The sequence below is a fragment of the Danio rerio genome, chromosome 15, assembly GCF_052040795.2.
Source record: "Danio rerio strain M-AB ecotype USA chromosome 15, GRCz13ab, whole genome shotgun sequence".
Lineage (NCBI taxonomy): Eukaryota > Metazoa > Chordata > Actinopteri > Cypriniformes > Danionidae > Danio > Danio rerio.
The window spans coordinates 27,690,982-27,706,142 of record NC_141035.1 but is presented as its reverse complement, the minus strand read 5'-3'; the positions used below and the strand labels follow the sequence as shown (position 1 = coordinate 27,706,142).

The following is a 15,161-nucleotide window of genomic DNA, read 5'->3' as shown; positions in this document are numbered from 1 at the left end:
TCCTCTATTATGTTATATTTTTATCAAGGTCTAATTAATAAATAAAAGTAACAATTCTGGAATTATTTTTACCCTTTTAACCTGATTTTCAAAACAATCCACCACTAATTGCACTATTAAAACTATAATAAAATAAGCCATAATAATAATAATTATCATAATGATAAAAAAAACATACAATAAATAAAACAAATGTTTAAATAATTTATTCAATTTTTTGATAGAATAATATTTTCAATTATGTTATAAATATAAATTCTAATTATTTATACGCTGTAAAAAATGAATCAATATAATATTTATTGAAATAAATTTAAATATAATTTACTACCCAAACTACATTTTCTAGTGACTGGTCACATCTAAATTCAACTGTGGCAACAGCCTGTCAACATTGGCTCAATGAGAAATAATGTGTTGAACCAATAAAAAAACCCATCAAGTCTGCCCAATCATGTTATTGGCCCAATTGAATGTTTTAGATTGTGTGCAACAAGCTTTTTTGGTTTCACCTAATTTAAAAATGTATATTGGTTAATTGTATATTGGTAAACAATGCTAAAGCAACTTTACTGAATTGTTTATTCCTCGTTGTCCCAAAAGAAAATTAATAATAGAATAAACAAAATCATAATACGCTAAACACTGCCACATTTATTTATTTATTTTTATTAAAGAGACACTATTGTTAAAGTACTTTAGAATAACAAATACATTACACATTTCAACAAAGTATACCGTATAGATTCTAGCATTTAATTTCTCCTAATATTGACCTCATTCTTTAAGGCGGAAGTTTTTCCGATTTGTTTTCGAACATCTGATTCAGTGCCCTATGGGAGAAATGACTGGGAATATTAAACAGCGGAAAACAGACAAACTACTTGCTCTACAAACTAGTGTGTTTATGACTCTATAGACAAAGCAGAATAATATATTAAGAAAATATCAGATTGCAACATCAAGCATCAAAACAAACAGTTTTTAACGTCTAAAAATCAAAGGAAGTGAATGAGAGTGGAAATCTCCAGCCAAAAAGATCAAATGGCTGCGCCTGCTCGTACGTGAGGAATAAAAATGTAAAAAAAAAAAACCTGAATACTTTCATTCTACAAAAGATAATCTGAACTTATGAAAATCACATTTTTAATGGTTAAACCCATTCATTAAAATTAAACATCTAATATATTTGCATATAAACAATGAACGGTTCATTCCGCTGTGGCTCCCCCTGATAAACAGGGGACTAAGCTGAAGGAAAATTAATAAATGAATATTAAAATTGTCAAAAGCACTATCAAATCTAAACAATGGGTTACTTTACCCAGTTGACACAGATGATTCCAGAACAAAAAAAAAAAAAACTCACAAAAGTTTCAAGAAAAGTAAAAAAAAAATCTTCAAGAGGAACTTCAAGCACATAAAGCTGCATCTGTTTTCAAATATTTACCATGTAAACCTATTTAGTCATTGTATTCCAGGTTGAGTAGATACTATAATCCAAAAGCACAAACGATGCACTGATAAAGCGTCCTATTGTCGAGCACCATCTCCTCTTCCAGGACAGCAGACATTCAGCACTGTTGACAGGGTTCTTAAACTTCATCATGCTCCTGATGCTAACTGTTTCAAGGATTCCCATCTTCAGTGTAGCTGTGTGGTTTTCCAATGGCCCTGTATGTTAGAAATATAAAACGGCAATGTCAATATTAAGCCTATATCAAATACTTATTCAAATGTCACCATAATACTGTGTCATTTTCAAAAACACTATTCCTGTTGGATCACAAATGTAATTTTACAATGACAGAATATGGATGTTCACATATTTATTAGCATAGTAACACTATAGCAATTAATACTTTCCATACTGTGAGAATGCTATGTGGTAAATTGCACATTTATATGTAAAATGTCACTTTGGCCAGGCACCGGTTTGTTTCCAGCAATGGTTCTAAATATCATTTACAGTGAGTAATTAACAGCAGAAGACAAAAAACAGGTTTTCTTTCACACAAAACTGAAAATTCTGCTGTAATTTACTCTCCCTTCCTTTATTCCAAACCAGTTTTTCTTTCTATCTTCTGTAAAGAAAATATTTTAAAGAAAGCTGGAAACCTGTAACCATTGACTTCCATAGTATTTGTTTTTCCTACTATTGAAATAAATGGTTACAGGTTTCAGCTTTTTTCTAAATATGGCATTTAGTGTTCAACAGAAGAAAGAAACTAACAAAAGTTTTAAATCACATGTGCCTGAGTAAATAGTACAATTTGATTTGGGGGTAAACTGTCCCTTTAAGAACAACTCCAAATCAATGTTTAATATTTTTAAGTTGAAATCAATAAGGCAGGCTTGTGTTTTATATAATATTTTGTTTTATAGAAAATAAATAAGGCTACAGTAGAACTGACAACCGCAAGAGCAAGAGCAAGAGCAATGTCTGTAATTAACGTTAACGTGTTGTGTACAGTGGCGCAAAAAGGGGGTGTATATATATATATATATATATATATATATATATATATATATATATATATATATATATATATATATATATATATTTATATATTTATATATTGCCATTGTGCCAAAACTATTTTTGAAATTATTCATATTAAAAGTTTCAAATAATATATATATCCATATACACACACACACACACACACACACACACACACACACACACACACATATATATATATATTATTTAGCATTTTATACGCGTATAATATTGTATTTTATTAAATTAAAAATCATTCCACCCCCCCACCCCCATTTTTCATACCATATACATGTTTTTATGAATTTATTATGTATCATATTGATTCTTCAGGCCTTTTGGTAACTTTAGGACTCCCATGTCTATCATTTTGTTTTGACAAATGTAGTACAAAAAGTACAAAAGCAAGGCTAGTCAAGATGATATAATCATTTAGTGAGGGAAAAATAAATTGAGAAGAAATTTGGGGTGGTATGAGATGCATTTCTTTGCGACTTAACATGCTTAATGTAATTATACCTTTTACTACTTCATACTATTTCAGTTGTGTTCAGAACTGTGAAACTGTATTTTTTGAAGCATATTGATATCTTTATTAAAAAATATCTTTAATTTATTGATGGAAATATTTTCCACATTTTATCACTTGCTTGTTATAAAATATTGTTGGATTGAAGGGGGGCGCGCAAAAGTTGAAGCCGCATACTCATCATTAAATGTGCAGTTGCGCCCCTGGTGCCAGTTCTCCTAATCTCTTACAGTAACATATCCAATTTTGGTTGAAACAATTTGTCAGAAAAACTAAAGCTTGTGCTCCATCTTTTAATAATACTATGAGACATGTTTAATTTGTACGAAAAATGAACGAAAGTCTTTATTAAACTCTCTCTTTATCAGTTAATAAACATTAATTTAACATACACTTTCAGGCCTGTAGCTAGCTTATTGAAAGGGGTTATTTGTTTTTTGAAAAACTGAACCTTTTTGCAGTTATTCACCTGATTTTCTGTTTAATCGAGGTTTAAATATGACATTTTAGTGACATATTAAGAACTAATTTTTGCTGGATAATCTTGTTGGATAGTTATTACAACTACACTTTTTAATGTACCAAAACTATTTCCTGCCATTTTGTCAAATTGCTTTATTTACACATTTAAACTATAAGTTTTATTACAGTTTTATAAATAATAAAAATACTTTGATCTAGAAATTAGGACTTTAAATTAGAATAAAGAAATAAAGTACAGTACAGATGCCAAAACCTCTGAATGCCATGTAAAGTGAGCATTTTTCTCAGCCTTGTATATTTATGTCCAGTTATTTCACTTTAAAGGCAATGAAAAGAACGTATTTGTCACTATAAAAGTAAAATCACTCAGTCCACGCACAGTAGTTTGGTCTTTCAAACCACCTGACCCCCCTTGGCTACACGCATAACTATTTAATTTAACTTAATAAATTGTAAGAAGAGAGGATTACTTAATAATACATTTTAATAGCAGTTAAATAATAAATAGCAATATATATATATATATATATATATATATATATATATATATATATATATATATATATATATATATATATATATATATATATATATATATATATATATATATATAAACAATATTCATTCTTGGCGGGGGTGACTCCTCCCCAGTCCCCACCAATGTCAAGCGCAAACCTACGCCCTTGTGTGTGTGTCTGTGCTGTGTATGTGTGTGTATCTGTGTGTGTGCGTGAACTGTGCGTAATGACATTGTGTGTGACTCATCGTTGCAAGTCCACAACAAATGCATCAAATACTCATTGGTAAAGTTCTTACTGTAGTATCTCTAACAAACGCTATGTGAGATCGTCCTTCTTTAGGTCTGTCTGTTGTCTGACGCAGCCGAGGGAGGAGATTAAGGCACGCAGAAACGGTGGGCGGGGAGGACTAGCCTTAAAGGCGCAGTACAACAAAACCGCTTTAAAATAGAATCTTATAAAAGGTATAATAAATAATCTGATGGGTGTTTTGAGCTGAAACTTTACAGACACATTCTGGAGACACAAAAGACTCATATTCAATCTGAAAAAAGGGGTAACCTAGGTGCTCTTTAAATCACCTTTCTTCCCTATTCTAATGCTCGGTTTGAACTGCAGAAGATCGTCTTGACCATGTCTACATGCCTAAATGCATTGAATAGCTGCCATGTTATATGGTCAAGATGATCTTTCCCTTGTTTCAACGATTGCTTGAAGTTTAGTGTTTACTTCCACACATGCAATATATATATATATATATATATATATATATATATATATATATATATATATATATATATATATAGTGGGGGGACACTTAAGTGGGGGACACTTTTGAATCAACCAGGCGAAGATTTAGGAGTGTGTTATTTTAATAAATGTTATTATTTGCTCTTGTGGAGTATATGAAAAATCTTTTGTTTGAAATTACTTATTTAAGACACTCAATATAATATAATACAATTTCTTTGATATTATTATTATTTTTTTGTTATTACAATATGTAGATTAAGCAATACAGATGCTAAAATGCAGGAGCAGTTTTCACATTTAGAAGTTAAATCATATTTGTGTTTCCCCTCATTTTGTGAATACGAACTGTCAAGTTTACAAATTTCCATCTACATTAATAATTGGCTCTGATGAACACGACAGACTGACCTCTACTGGACAAAGACCTGAACTGACCAGCAGCATTCAACATCAGAGCCATCTGAACTTTAAACACAGCTGTGTGTGTAATATTAATGCTGCATGTAATTAATCCTGTCATCTAAAACCATACACCACAGTATGCTGCAAACTACTGTCAGCTTTTATTACAGTCATACATGAATGACATGCAAAGACAATCAGTATCAGGACAGTAAGCAGGAAAATCCCCCCAAAACTGTGATGAGGGTCAAATTTTGAAAGATGAGCCTGAAAAAAAAAAAGGTTTTCCACTGATGTACGGTTGTTAGCATAGGACAACATTTAGCCTAGATATATGACAATCTGGAATCTGAGGGTGTAAAAAACAAACAAAAACAAAACTAAATATTGAGAAAACCACCTTTAAAGTTGTCCAAATGAGATTAGAACACACATTCCTAATCAAACAAATAAGTTTTGACATATTTACAGTAGAAAATGTCCTCCTGGGACCCAATCTTTACTTATTGTGAGGATTTTTGGCTTTAAACAAACCTTAATTTGGACAAATACAATTAATTTTTGGGTGTTGCTGTGCAACACAGAAACTTATTTTGTACTTATGCAATTTTGTAATTACCCTTTTGTGCTATATTTATACAAAATATACTATGTGTAATATAATAATGTATAATAATCAGTTATAAAGGCTTTGAGCAAATGAGGGAATTTCCTAAAATACACTTCAAACCAATACAGAAATGAAGGCAGATCACATTTTCAGTCAGTCTCTCTTTTCCATATTGTCTTATTGTATGTAGCTAGACTATATCTAGTTAAAATAGAGGAAGAACTCTGTAGATGGCTTCATAATCTTGTTCTGTGAGCAAAATCATCAGTTTAGTCATCACTGAGATATTAAAATACTCTATTTAATGAAAGGAAGTAATTAAAATACTAGCTCTAATGTAAAGTCTGTGAATTGGCGGTGGCTTTTCTGTTTTGACGGTACAATGTAGATGTGAACCTGTGCAACAATGTAGTTTTATATGCAAATGGTTTATAAGACTGTGCATGGTTGTTTTTATAGCACACTTGTGCTTTCAAACTGTAACAATACACAAATAGATTCGTGTTTTTTCTCTAATCATTGACTATTTCAATTAAGAGTGCAATAATTCTATAATAAATGAATACATTGCACATACATTTTACATTTGTTTTTATATTCACAAGCAAGGGTCATAGGTAATAATTAAGTCCATAAAGAGCAATAACAACATTAGTAAAAGTGTTTTAAAATAGCAATAGTATTTTCTTTTTGCTTGACAATTTTGGCTGCTAATGAAGTAGGCCAGTGGTTCTCAAACTTTTTTCATCAAGTACCACCTCAGAAAAAATATTGCTGTAAAAAATACCACCATAATGAGTAGTATTGAAATACAGTAGCGTTGTAAGCCCAGTAAAGCAGCTACAGCTCTGCACAGTTCAAAGATGTGGCGGATTAATTCCTATTATTAAGAATATTTATTGATGTCAGCCACAATAACAATTGTTCAGAGATGTCCAAACCACGGCCAAAGTTGGCCCATGGTAAACTTTGATTTGGCCCGCCATCCCATCTGAGAAGAGAGGGAGAATGAATAGGATGGTTTCGAGATTGTCAATTCAAATTTAATGTAACCTTTGCTTTTTTATATATTAAAAGCTAAGTGAAATTAAATGTTAAATGTAAATGTAAAAGTCAGATTTTGTTTAAATTTACATACAGTTGAAAATAGAGACTTTGATGAGTGAATCAAGTCATAATAAATGTGATAATGTTTTTATTGCAACAAGTTATCATCTAAAATGTTATCCTGCATTAGGTAATGCGATTTAAAGTAGATTTGAAGACGAAATGTGTTTAAACACAGCTAAGATTTACATTATCGGTAGAAAACATCTGTTTTCTTTTGAATGGCGCTGCCTTGCGCTGCTGTATGCAAATGAGCCATGACGTCAAACGTTCCATCGTAGTTCTTATAATGATGTAGACGGCATACCGGCTCATTTTCTTGCAACATCTCGAGCGAGTTGTACCGAATCACTATAGATCTGCGTTTTACGTCTGATTTATGGAGTTTTCAGTTGATCGTGATATAACAAATATTCAGTTCGCCGTTGATAACAATTCTCTCGAGTTTGGAAAGAAACATAGAACAATGGGACGAGTTAGAAAGAGAGTAAAACAGTTCTGTAACTGGGCCTCTCGGAAATCCGGGAAAGTCCAGCAGAACCAGTGCACATCCGAGGGCGACCTCGAGCACCGGAGATGTTCTGATGACGAAGCCGGACCGAGCAACGCTACGTTCATCTCCCACATTCACACTGGAGCTGGTGTTTCACCAAGCCCAGCACCACAGACAAGAGAGAAGAAACTTAAGAGGCTCTGGAAATGGTTTTCTCGGAAATTCAAGAGAACTAGAACCAGAGCCCCACAGGGCCAGCTGAGCAGCCCACAGCCTCAGAGATCCCCTGACGGTGAAGCTGCGTGTGTGTCGCCGAGGACAGTTCATGACGAGCGGGTTAACAGGCGCGTGTCTATCCAGACCCCTGTGAAGACCCCGTCAACAGAAACTGAACGGCACGACGACACTGAATGCTGGGACTTTTCTGTATCTTCTCTTAGCACTGCGGGAAACAGCGAATCCGACCGCGCTTCAGTGCACAGCTGGCACTCGTGTGCGTCTTCGCTTGGCACCCCGGTTATCAGTGAATCTGACCGCGCATCAGTGTTAAGTTGGCACTCTTGTGCGTCTTCGCTTGGTACCGCGGGGATCAGCGAATCTGACCGCGCTTCAGTGCACAGTAGGCACCCTTGTGAGTCTTCGCTGACCGCTGAACACCACAACGATGAGGAAAACGCTTCCAGTGAGGACTCCAGCGTGTCCGAGGACAGCACATCTTCCTCATCGGATTTTTGGAAAACAGAACAGGAAACCACATTTAACTGGGAAGGAAATACAGGTCAGTTTATCAGGTGTTTTTATCCTGAAGTACTTCACTGGAAGTTATGTAACAATCCCAAACAAAATATTGAGCTTTTTACTCCACTGCATATGATAATGATAGTTACTTAAGTTGTGAGTGAACATATTATAAAAATATCATATTACAGAATATGTTATTATGAATAGCTCTATACTATAACTTAACTGTATTCATGAGAAAAAAATGTTCCTTAAAGAAAATATTTCTGAAGTGTTTTTGAGAATTGCACTAAAGCATTTTGAATCGTAATCATTCTTTAGTTAATCAAGATTTTTTTTTTGTGAATCTGACCAGGTTTATATATCAGCAAGTACTGATGTTAAGTGTTTGAGATTATTTAAACCACTGAACATCTGCTATCCATACAGTAGAAAGTTCCTATATAGTTATGTGTCAGGATGTAATAATATATGAGCAGATTTTTAAACATACCTAAGCCATAATATACCTATAATATAGATATCAGAGAACAACTGATCTGATTGAATCAGTCCATTATAAGGCACCTTCAATAATAATAGTTTGTTAAAATAGAGCTATTCTAAAGCAATCTTCGCTCAGATTTTGATGGTTTATGCTATAAATGTACTTCATTGTTTGTTTGTTTTATTTACAGGTAGAATCTCCCAGGACTATAAAATCCATCACTTGATTGGTCAGGGATCAACAGGAGTCATCTATGATGGAATTCGTCTGTCGGATTGCCGAATGGTTTGTTTCAGACATAACAAAAAGATTTTGGGCTTTTCCCTTGAAATGTAAATTTGACGAATGCCGCATGGCTGGATCGTGTGTATTAACTTTTGCTTTCTCTTGGTCAACAGGTGGATATCAAATGCGTGAAGAAGAGCAAATCAATGGAAAGGATCACGATTGTAAGTACACACTCGCAACATTGTTAAAAATAGTTCAATCACATCTCACTAATACGTCTATTATCTCTCCTGCAGGAACCATCTGACAAGACTGTTCCACGAGAGGTCGGTTTGATGATTATGATGAGCAGAGGTCCGAAGGTTCCTCAAGTTATACAGCTGCTGGACTGGTATGAGGCACCAGACCGATACATACTGGTGCTGGAGCATCCCAAATCAGCTGTGAGCCTGGACCAGTTTGTATCCTCTTGTGGGAACAAAATCAGCGAAGCGAAAGCACGAGTGGTGATGCACCAGGTGATCACTGCTGCCAACGCATGCTGCGAAAGGGGAGTCTACAATAACATCAAGCTGGAGAGCCTGCTCATCAACCCCCACACCTTGCAGGTCAAACTGATGGACTTTGGCACGGGAAGCCTCATTAAGGATTCTGGCTATACAAAATTTTGGGGTATGTATGATAATGGCCACAATTTATGTGAAGTTATTTTGTTGATATGGATATTTAGCGAAAAAGCTAACTGCATTGGGACTAAATCTTTCTCTTTCTTCCAGGCTCAATAGCTTGTATTCCCCCGGAGTTCTATCAGAAGGGAAGGTTCCACGCCAAGCCTGCAATCGTGTACTCTTTAGGCAAACTGTTGTTCAGGATGCTGTGTGGACACTACCCTCATATGGAGCTCCACAAGATTGTCAAAAGAACCTGGCAGCCTGAAGACCTATCCAAAGGTGAGAGCATGTGGATGATGAAACAGGATCTTAAAACATGTGATCATTTACACCAACCGTAAAGTTTTCTAATAACCTGACATCTCCCCCTTCTTTCTTCACAGAAGCCGTAGATCTGATCTGCTCGTGTCTGCAGACTAAGCCAGACAAGCGGCCTCTACTTGACGAGATCCTTCACCAGAGATGGTTCCAGGTCTTCATCCTGAAGCCAAACAACAGACGAAAAGATTAAGATCAGAACATCCAGCCTCTTCATCCAGCCGTCAACACCAAACTTCTCCTCTTCATCGATCCACTAACACCGAACTCCTCCTCTTCATCCAGCCACTAACACTATGCTCCTCTTTTATATTCAGCCAAAAACTCCGTCAAGCCACAAACATGGGGCAGTTTGTGGCTTTACGAAGAGAAAAAGCTGAATGGGGCTGGTGTTTGTGGTTGCGTGGAAAGGAGGAGCTGTTTGGGGCCGGTGTTTGTGGTTGATAAAGAGGAGGAGCTGAAGGGGGCCGGCGTTTGTATCTGGATGAAGAGAAGAAGATTTTTTGTTTATTTTTGGAGATTGTAAATAAATGCTTGTTCTGTATGTAATGAATAAAAATGAATACTTTTCACATATAAAGTGTTTTCATTTCGTTCAATATTAACTTAATGCACTCCTATAGTTAAATTGTTGAACTGTCCTGTCTTCACCTAGCAGTTGAAGTTGCCAAACAATGGCGTTATATTGTTTCAGGTTTTACAAAATGGCAGTGATGCCTGTATTCTTCACAACTTATTCCATTCATTTTGACTTTTAGAGCGCTTTTTACAATGTAGATTGTGTTAAACAGCTTTACATAGTTCTAGCAAAATAAACTGAACTTCAACTGTGACAACTGGACTGAAGCGGTTTTGTTCAGTGTAATGTGAATGTCACTGCTTAAAGCCAAAACACAGAAGACCAAATCCAACGATGGGGAGCTCCACAAGTCCCAAACCAAGCAAGACAGAGGCGACATTGGCGAGGAAAAAACTTTACCAACAGACCCTTTACAAATGCCTAAACAGAACTCCCCACAGAGATCTCACCCAGTCAGCTGTATATTTACTACGGATAGGGTTAGATGGTGACTACGACTGTTTTCTGCATTCAAGGTGAGGCACCTGACATCTAAATTTTTTTTTTTAGTAACCGAGACCTGAAATTTTAGGCTTCTATTTCTCACAGGTAAACAGCCTTCCCCTCAGGTACAGCTCATGTGCTTTATTCAGTGTTAAATGCTAATAATGTGACATTTTACGTGACATTTATTACCATACTACTGAAAGCAGCAGCAGATAATTCATCTCAGATCTTTAAAATAAAGTGTTTGAATTTGAACATTAGGACTGTGATTTCAGATATCAGTTATTCAGCATGTACATATACCAATGTTTAAGAGGTTTATGTGTGGAGTTTGCATGTTCACCCCGTGTTCGCGTAGGTTTACTCCAAGTTTCCCCCACAGTCCAAAGATATGCGCTATAGGTGGATTGAATGTTAAATTCGCCATAGTGTATGTGTGTGAATAAGAGTGTACGGGTGTGTCCCAGTGATGGGTTGCAGCTGGAAGGGCATCTGCTGCGTAAAACATGCTGGATAAGTTGGCGGTTCTTTTAACTATGGCAACCCTCGATTAATAATTTCTTTTCGGACTAAGTTGAAAAGAAAACGAATGAATGAAGAGAATCTGATTTTGTTTTGTATGAAAATTGCAATTTTTTTCTTGAAACCCCTTTAAACGTTGTGATGTAGGCTATTGTAATTTTTAAGATTTTCTGACCCCAATAGCCTTGTGCAATTATTTTTGGCCACTTAAACTTTTTTTAGTGTTTGCCCCTTTTTAAGTTTTTGCCGTAATTTCCATTTTAACCACGAGATGGCAGTAACAGATCATCCTCTCCTCTTATATGTGTATATATATGTATATGTATATATGTATGTGTATATATATATATATATATATATATATATATATATATATATATATATATATATATATATATATATATATATATATATGGGAAAACAAATTCTATGGAGGTCAATGGTTACAGGTTTTCAACATTTTACACAATATTTGTGTTCAACAGAAGAAAGAGACTGAGACAGTTTTGTGACAAGTGAAGGTTAAGTAAATGACAGTATTTTCAGTTTTGGTTGAACTATCCCTTCAACTATGGCATTCTCAATCTGTATTTGACAGTTGTTGCTAATGTAAAACCAGTGTTGGATCGAAGACTAGAAATGCCATATTTTAATGAGCAGATCTCTCATAGTGATAAGTTAGTGTTGATACAGAGAGGCTTGTTTATTTAGGCCTGAAATTTCATTTGCACTGGCACTGACCTCAGAGTGTCGTCACCAACACAGGCCTTGGAGCATGTCCTTGTTATCAATCTGACACAGCGAGATTATGAATGACACATCTGGCATTTAAAGAGGCCACTTACTCCCTTAGGGTGCTTCTGTCTGAACCCAAATCACACACAAACAAACACTTTACTTCATGTTTTAATTCAGTGTGCAAATGCTTGAATCTGTTCTTAGGTCATTGGTTAAAGAGAGAGTTTACCTAAAATTTAAAATGAAAATTCTGTCATTTACTTGCCCTCAATTTATTCCAAACCTGTTTTAGTTTCTTTCTACTGTCGAACACAAAGCAAGATATTCTGAAGACTGTAAGAAGAAACAGCTATTGACTTTCATAGGATATTTTGTTGATGTCAATGGCTGCTGTTTTTATTCAATTGACTTGAAGTTTAAAACTACTTCAGTGTGAATAAATTGAGAGGGTGTTTAGATTGTTTTGGGTCAACTATAGTCATTTTGAGCCAACTATAGTCATATTAAGCACTTTCTTTGTCATATTTTTTCTTTTTGTAATTTAGTAAAAAATACTTTCATTGAATATAGCTAAAATTGCAGCCAGCGTAGTAAGGTCTTGCTTTGTTATGCAGCGGCTTATGTGACAGGATGGCCACTAAACTGGGTAAATATGCTGCTGTATAGCGAGATCCATTATGGCCCGTTTCCACTAAGTGGTACAGTAAGATTCGGTATGCTTTTATGGCCGTTTCCACTGTTAAAAGGTACTTAAAAGCAAACCGTACTGTACAACTTCTTGGTTACCCTTTCGGAAGGGAAACTATTACAACAAAAGGGTACCAAATTGCAGAGCAAGATGCGCAACTGAATGCTATTGGTTTACAGAGATACGTCACTAGCTTGTGCACAAGCAATGAGAATGAAAACAATTTTAAAAACACAGCCGAGACATTACATCGTAATAATATATACATATAATAACGAGGCATGGTCGACCTGAGCTTAAACAAACCTTGTCGTTGTATTGATGAACAACCACAAAGCCAATAAGAAGAGCAAAACTACCCTGTGCCCTGCAGTTGTTTATAAGGCAATCTAAAGCGCAAGCGGCTTTCCTTTTTCGTTTGCGCTTACCGCACATCTATATTCGAAATAACAAACTTCTTGAGCTGATGATAATAACATGCACTTGAATATTGAAGTGCTCCTGACACCCGGTCCTTTCAGAAACAGACAAACGTGAAAGTAATGAGCAAAGAAAGGAGGAGCCCAACAAAACAAAGCAGCAAATGATTCTTTCAGTGGCCTAATACACGAACAAACTGCCATGTTTAATTATTATCACCTTTTGGACTATTAAGAACTCGGAATGACAGAATTACTTTATAACTAAAGGTTACATGTGCTATTGAAGATTAAAAAGACAGATGAGAGGTTTGCACTGACCGGCCTATGTTGTGTGTTGTTTTTGAACCCAAATAAGAACTAAATGTATTCTGTGTGTAGTTTTTTTCTGTAATTGGTAACATATCGGAGACTGTAAGGCACTGTATGTTTTTATTTATTTTATATAATTGCAGACATTACAGTAGGCTGTTTCGCATTGTTATTAATCTGCAGTTATAATTAAATTCTGTTCATAGAAGGTTGAGTAATGAACATTTATACACATGTATTTATGTGTATAAAGTGTCTGTTTTGCGCTTATATGATATGTGAACAACCTGTACAGCTTTACTTTGATATTTCCTTAAACAAGCATGACATCGACCATTGGTACCTTTTTGTCAGTAGAAATGCAAGCCTGATAAAAGTGACCCGTACCGACCCGTACCATACCATACTGTACCACTCAGTGGAAACTGGCCATAATTAGAGCAGGGGTGCCCAAACTTTGTCCTGGAGGGCTAGTGTGCAGTAGAGTTTAGCTCCAACCTCAGTTAGACACACCTGAACCAGCTAATAAAGCTCTTTCTGGGATTAATAGAAACTTCTTGACAGGTGTGTTGAAAGAAATAGGAGGTCAAATCTGCAGGACACCGGAATTAGAGCTAAGTTACTGTAGCCTAATAATTTCCATAGCTCAAAATGCTATAAAAGATACAAAGTGTACTGTTTTTTGAAGTATAGTTAGATTACACAGAGTTGGGACAGATCTTTTAACCCAAGTTTCTTAGCAAATCCATTTTCATTTTCAGTATTTGATTAAAGGTTAGTGCACACCCCTTACCTGCGCAAAAACATTTTCAAGAGTTTACACTTAGTTGATGATTGATAATAAAGCTTGTTTGGCATGCTGTCCCAGAAGAGTGCCCTGTGCTTGTAAGATCCTTGAGCCCTGGGCTCCCTAACATTGCAGGGCGAGAGGGGAGTTTGAGCACAGGTAGATCTCGATGACTCCCCCCTTGCTTATTTTTAGCTAAGTGTCAGATACGGATGGCTGAGAAGAGGTGTACTCAGACCTTGGCTATAAATATTTTGGATTAAAAGTTTAGTGTGCTTGTTTTTGAACTGTGGTAGGAAACCGGAGAACCCGGGGAAAACCCAAGGGAGCACGGGAAGAATGAACAAAACTCTGCAAAGAAATGGTGCTTGGTTTGGAAGAGAATTAAACCAAGAGCATTCTTGCTGTGAGGCAACAGTGCTAATCACTGGCCACCGTGTCGCCCGTTTGAAGGAGGGAAAGTTGGGTGGGGGGGTTCTTTAAGATGAAAATATTGAGAAAAGAAAAGTCTGTTTTTTATAGTGAGTTAGGAATCGTCTGATTGGATAATTGGTCGTGAGCTAAAGCTGGGACAGCTGTGAACAATCATAAGCACGTGATCCTCTCGAAAATTGTTTACAAAAAAACTTCACTTAAAGGGCACCTGTGATGAAAATCAACTTTTCTAAGCTGTTTGGACATGTGTGTAGGGTTAGTGTGTCCACAGTCATATTGGAGTGTTATAAACACAAGTCTCTTTTTTTTGTTTTATTTCCTGATGTTAAAATAGGACCCAAATCCCGGTGA

The 15,161-nt window shown here is 35.6% G+C and overlaps 1 protein-coding gene across 1 annotated transcript; it reads left to right on the top strand.

Annotated features, from left to right (window-relative positions):
• Window positions 1-5,035: 5,035 nt before the first annotated feature.
• Window positions 5,036-10,423, top strand: LOC147840647 (uncharacterized). Its single transcript, XM_087284214.1, has 6 exons — window positions 5,036-8,176; window positions 8,817-8,911; window positions 9,025-9,075; window positions 9,151-9,526; window positions 9,631-9,804; window positions 9,909-10,423. Exons 1-6 carry the CDS (start codon window positions 7,285-7,287, stop codon window positions 10,034-10,036), a joined length of 1,716 nt encoding a protein of 571 aa, XP_087140340.1. The 5' UTR covers window positions 5,036-7,284; the 3' UTR covers window positions 10,037-10,423.
• Window positions 10,424-15,161: the final 4,738 nt, after the last annotated feature.

Coding starts and splice junctions, on each gene's coding strand:
- LOC147840647 (XM_087284214.1), top strand. CDS start 7,285: ATGGAGTTTTCAGTTGATCGTGATATAACAAATATTCAGTTCGCCGTT. Junction 8,177..8,816: donor TAACTGGGAAGGAAATACAG/GTCAGTTTATCA, acceptor TTTTATTTACAG/GTAGAATCTCCCAGGACTAT. Junction 9,527..9,630: donor TGGCTATACAAAATTTTGGG/GTATGTATGATA, acceptor TCTTTCTTCCAG/GCTCAATAGCTTGTATTCCC.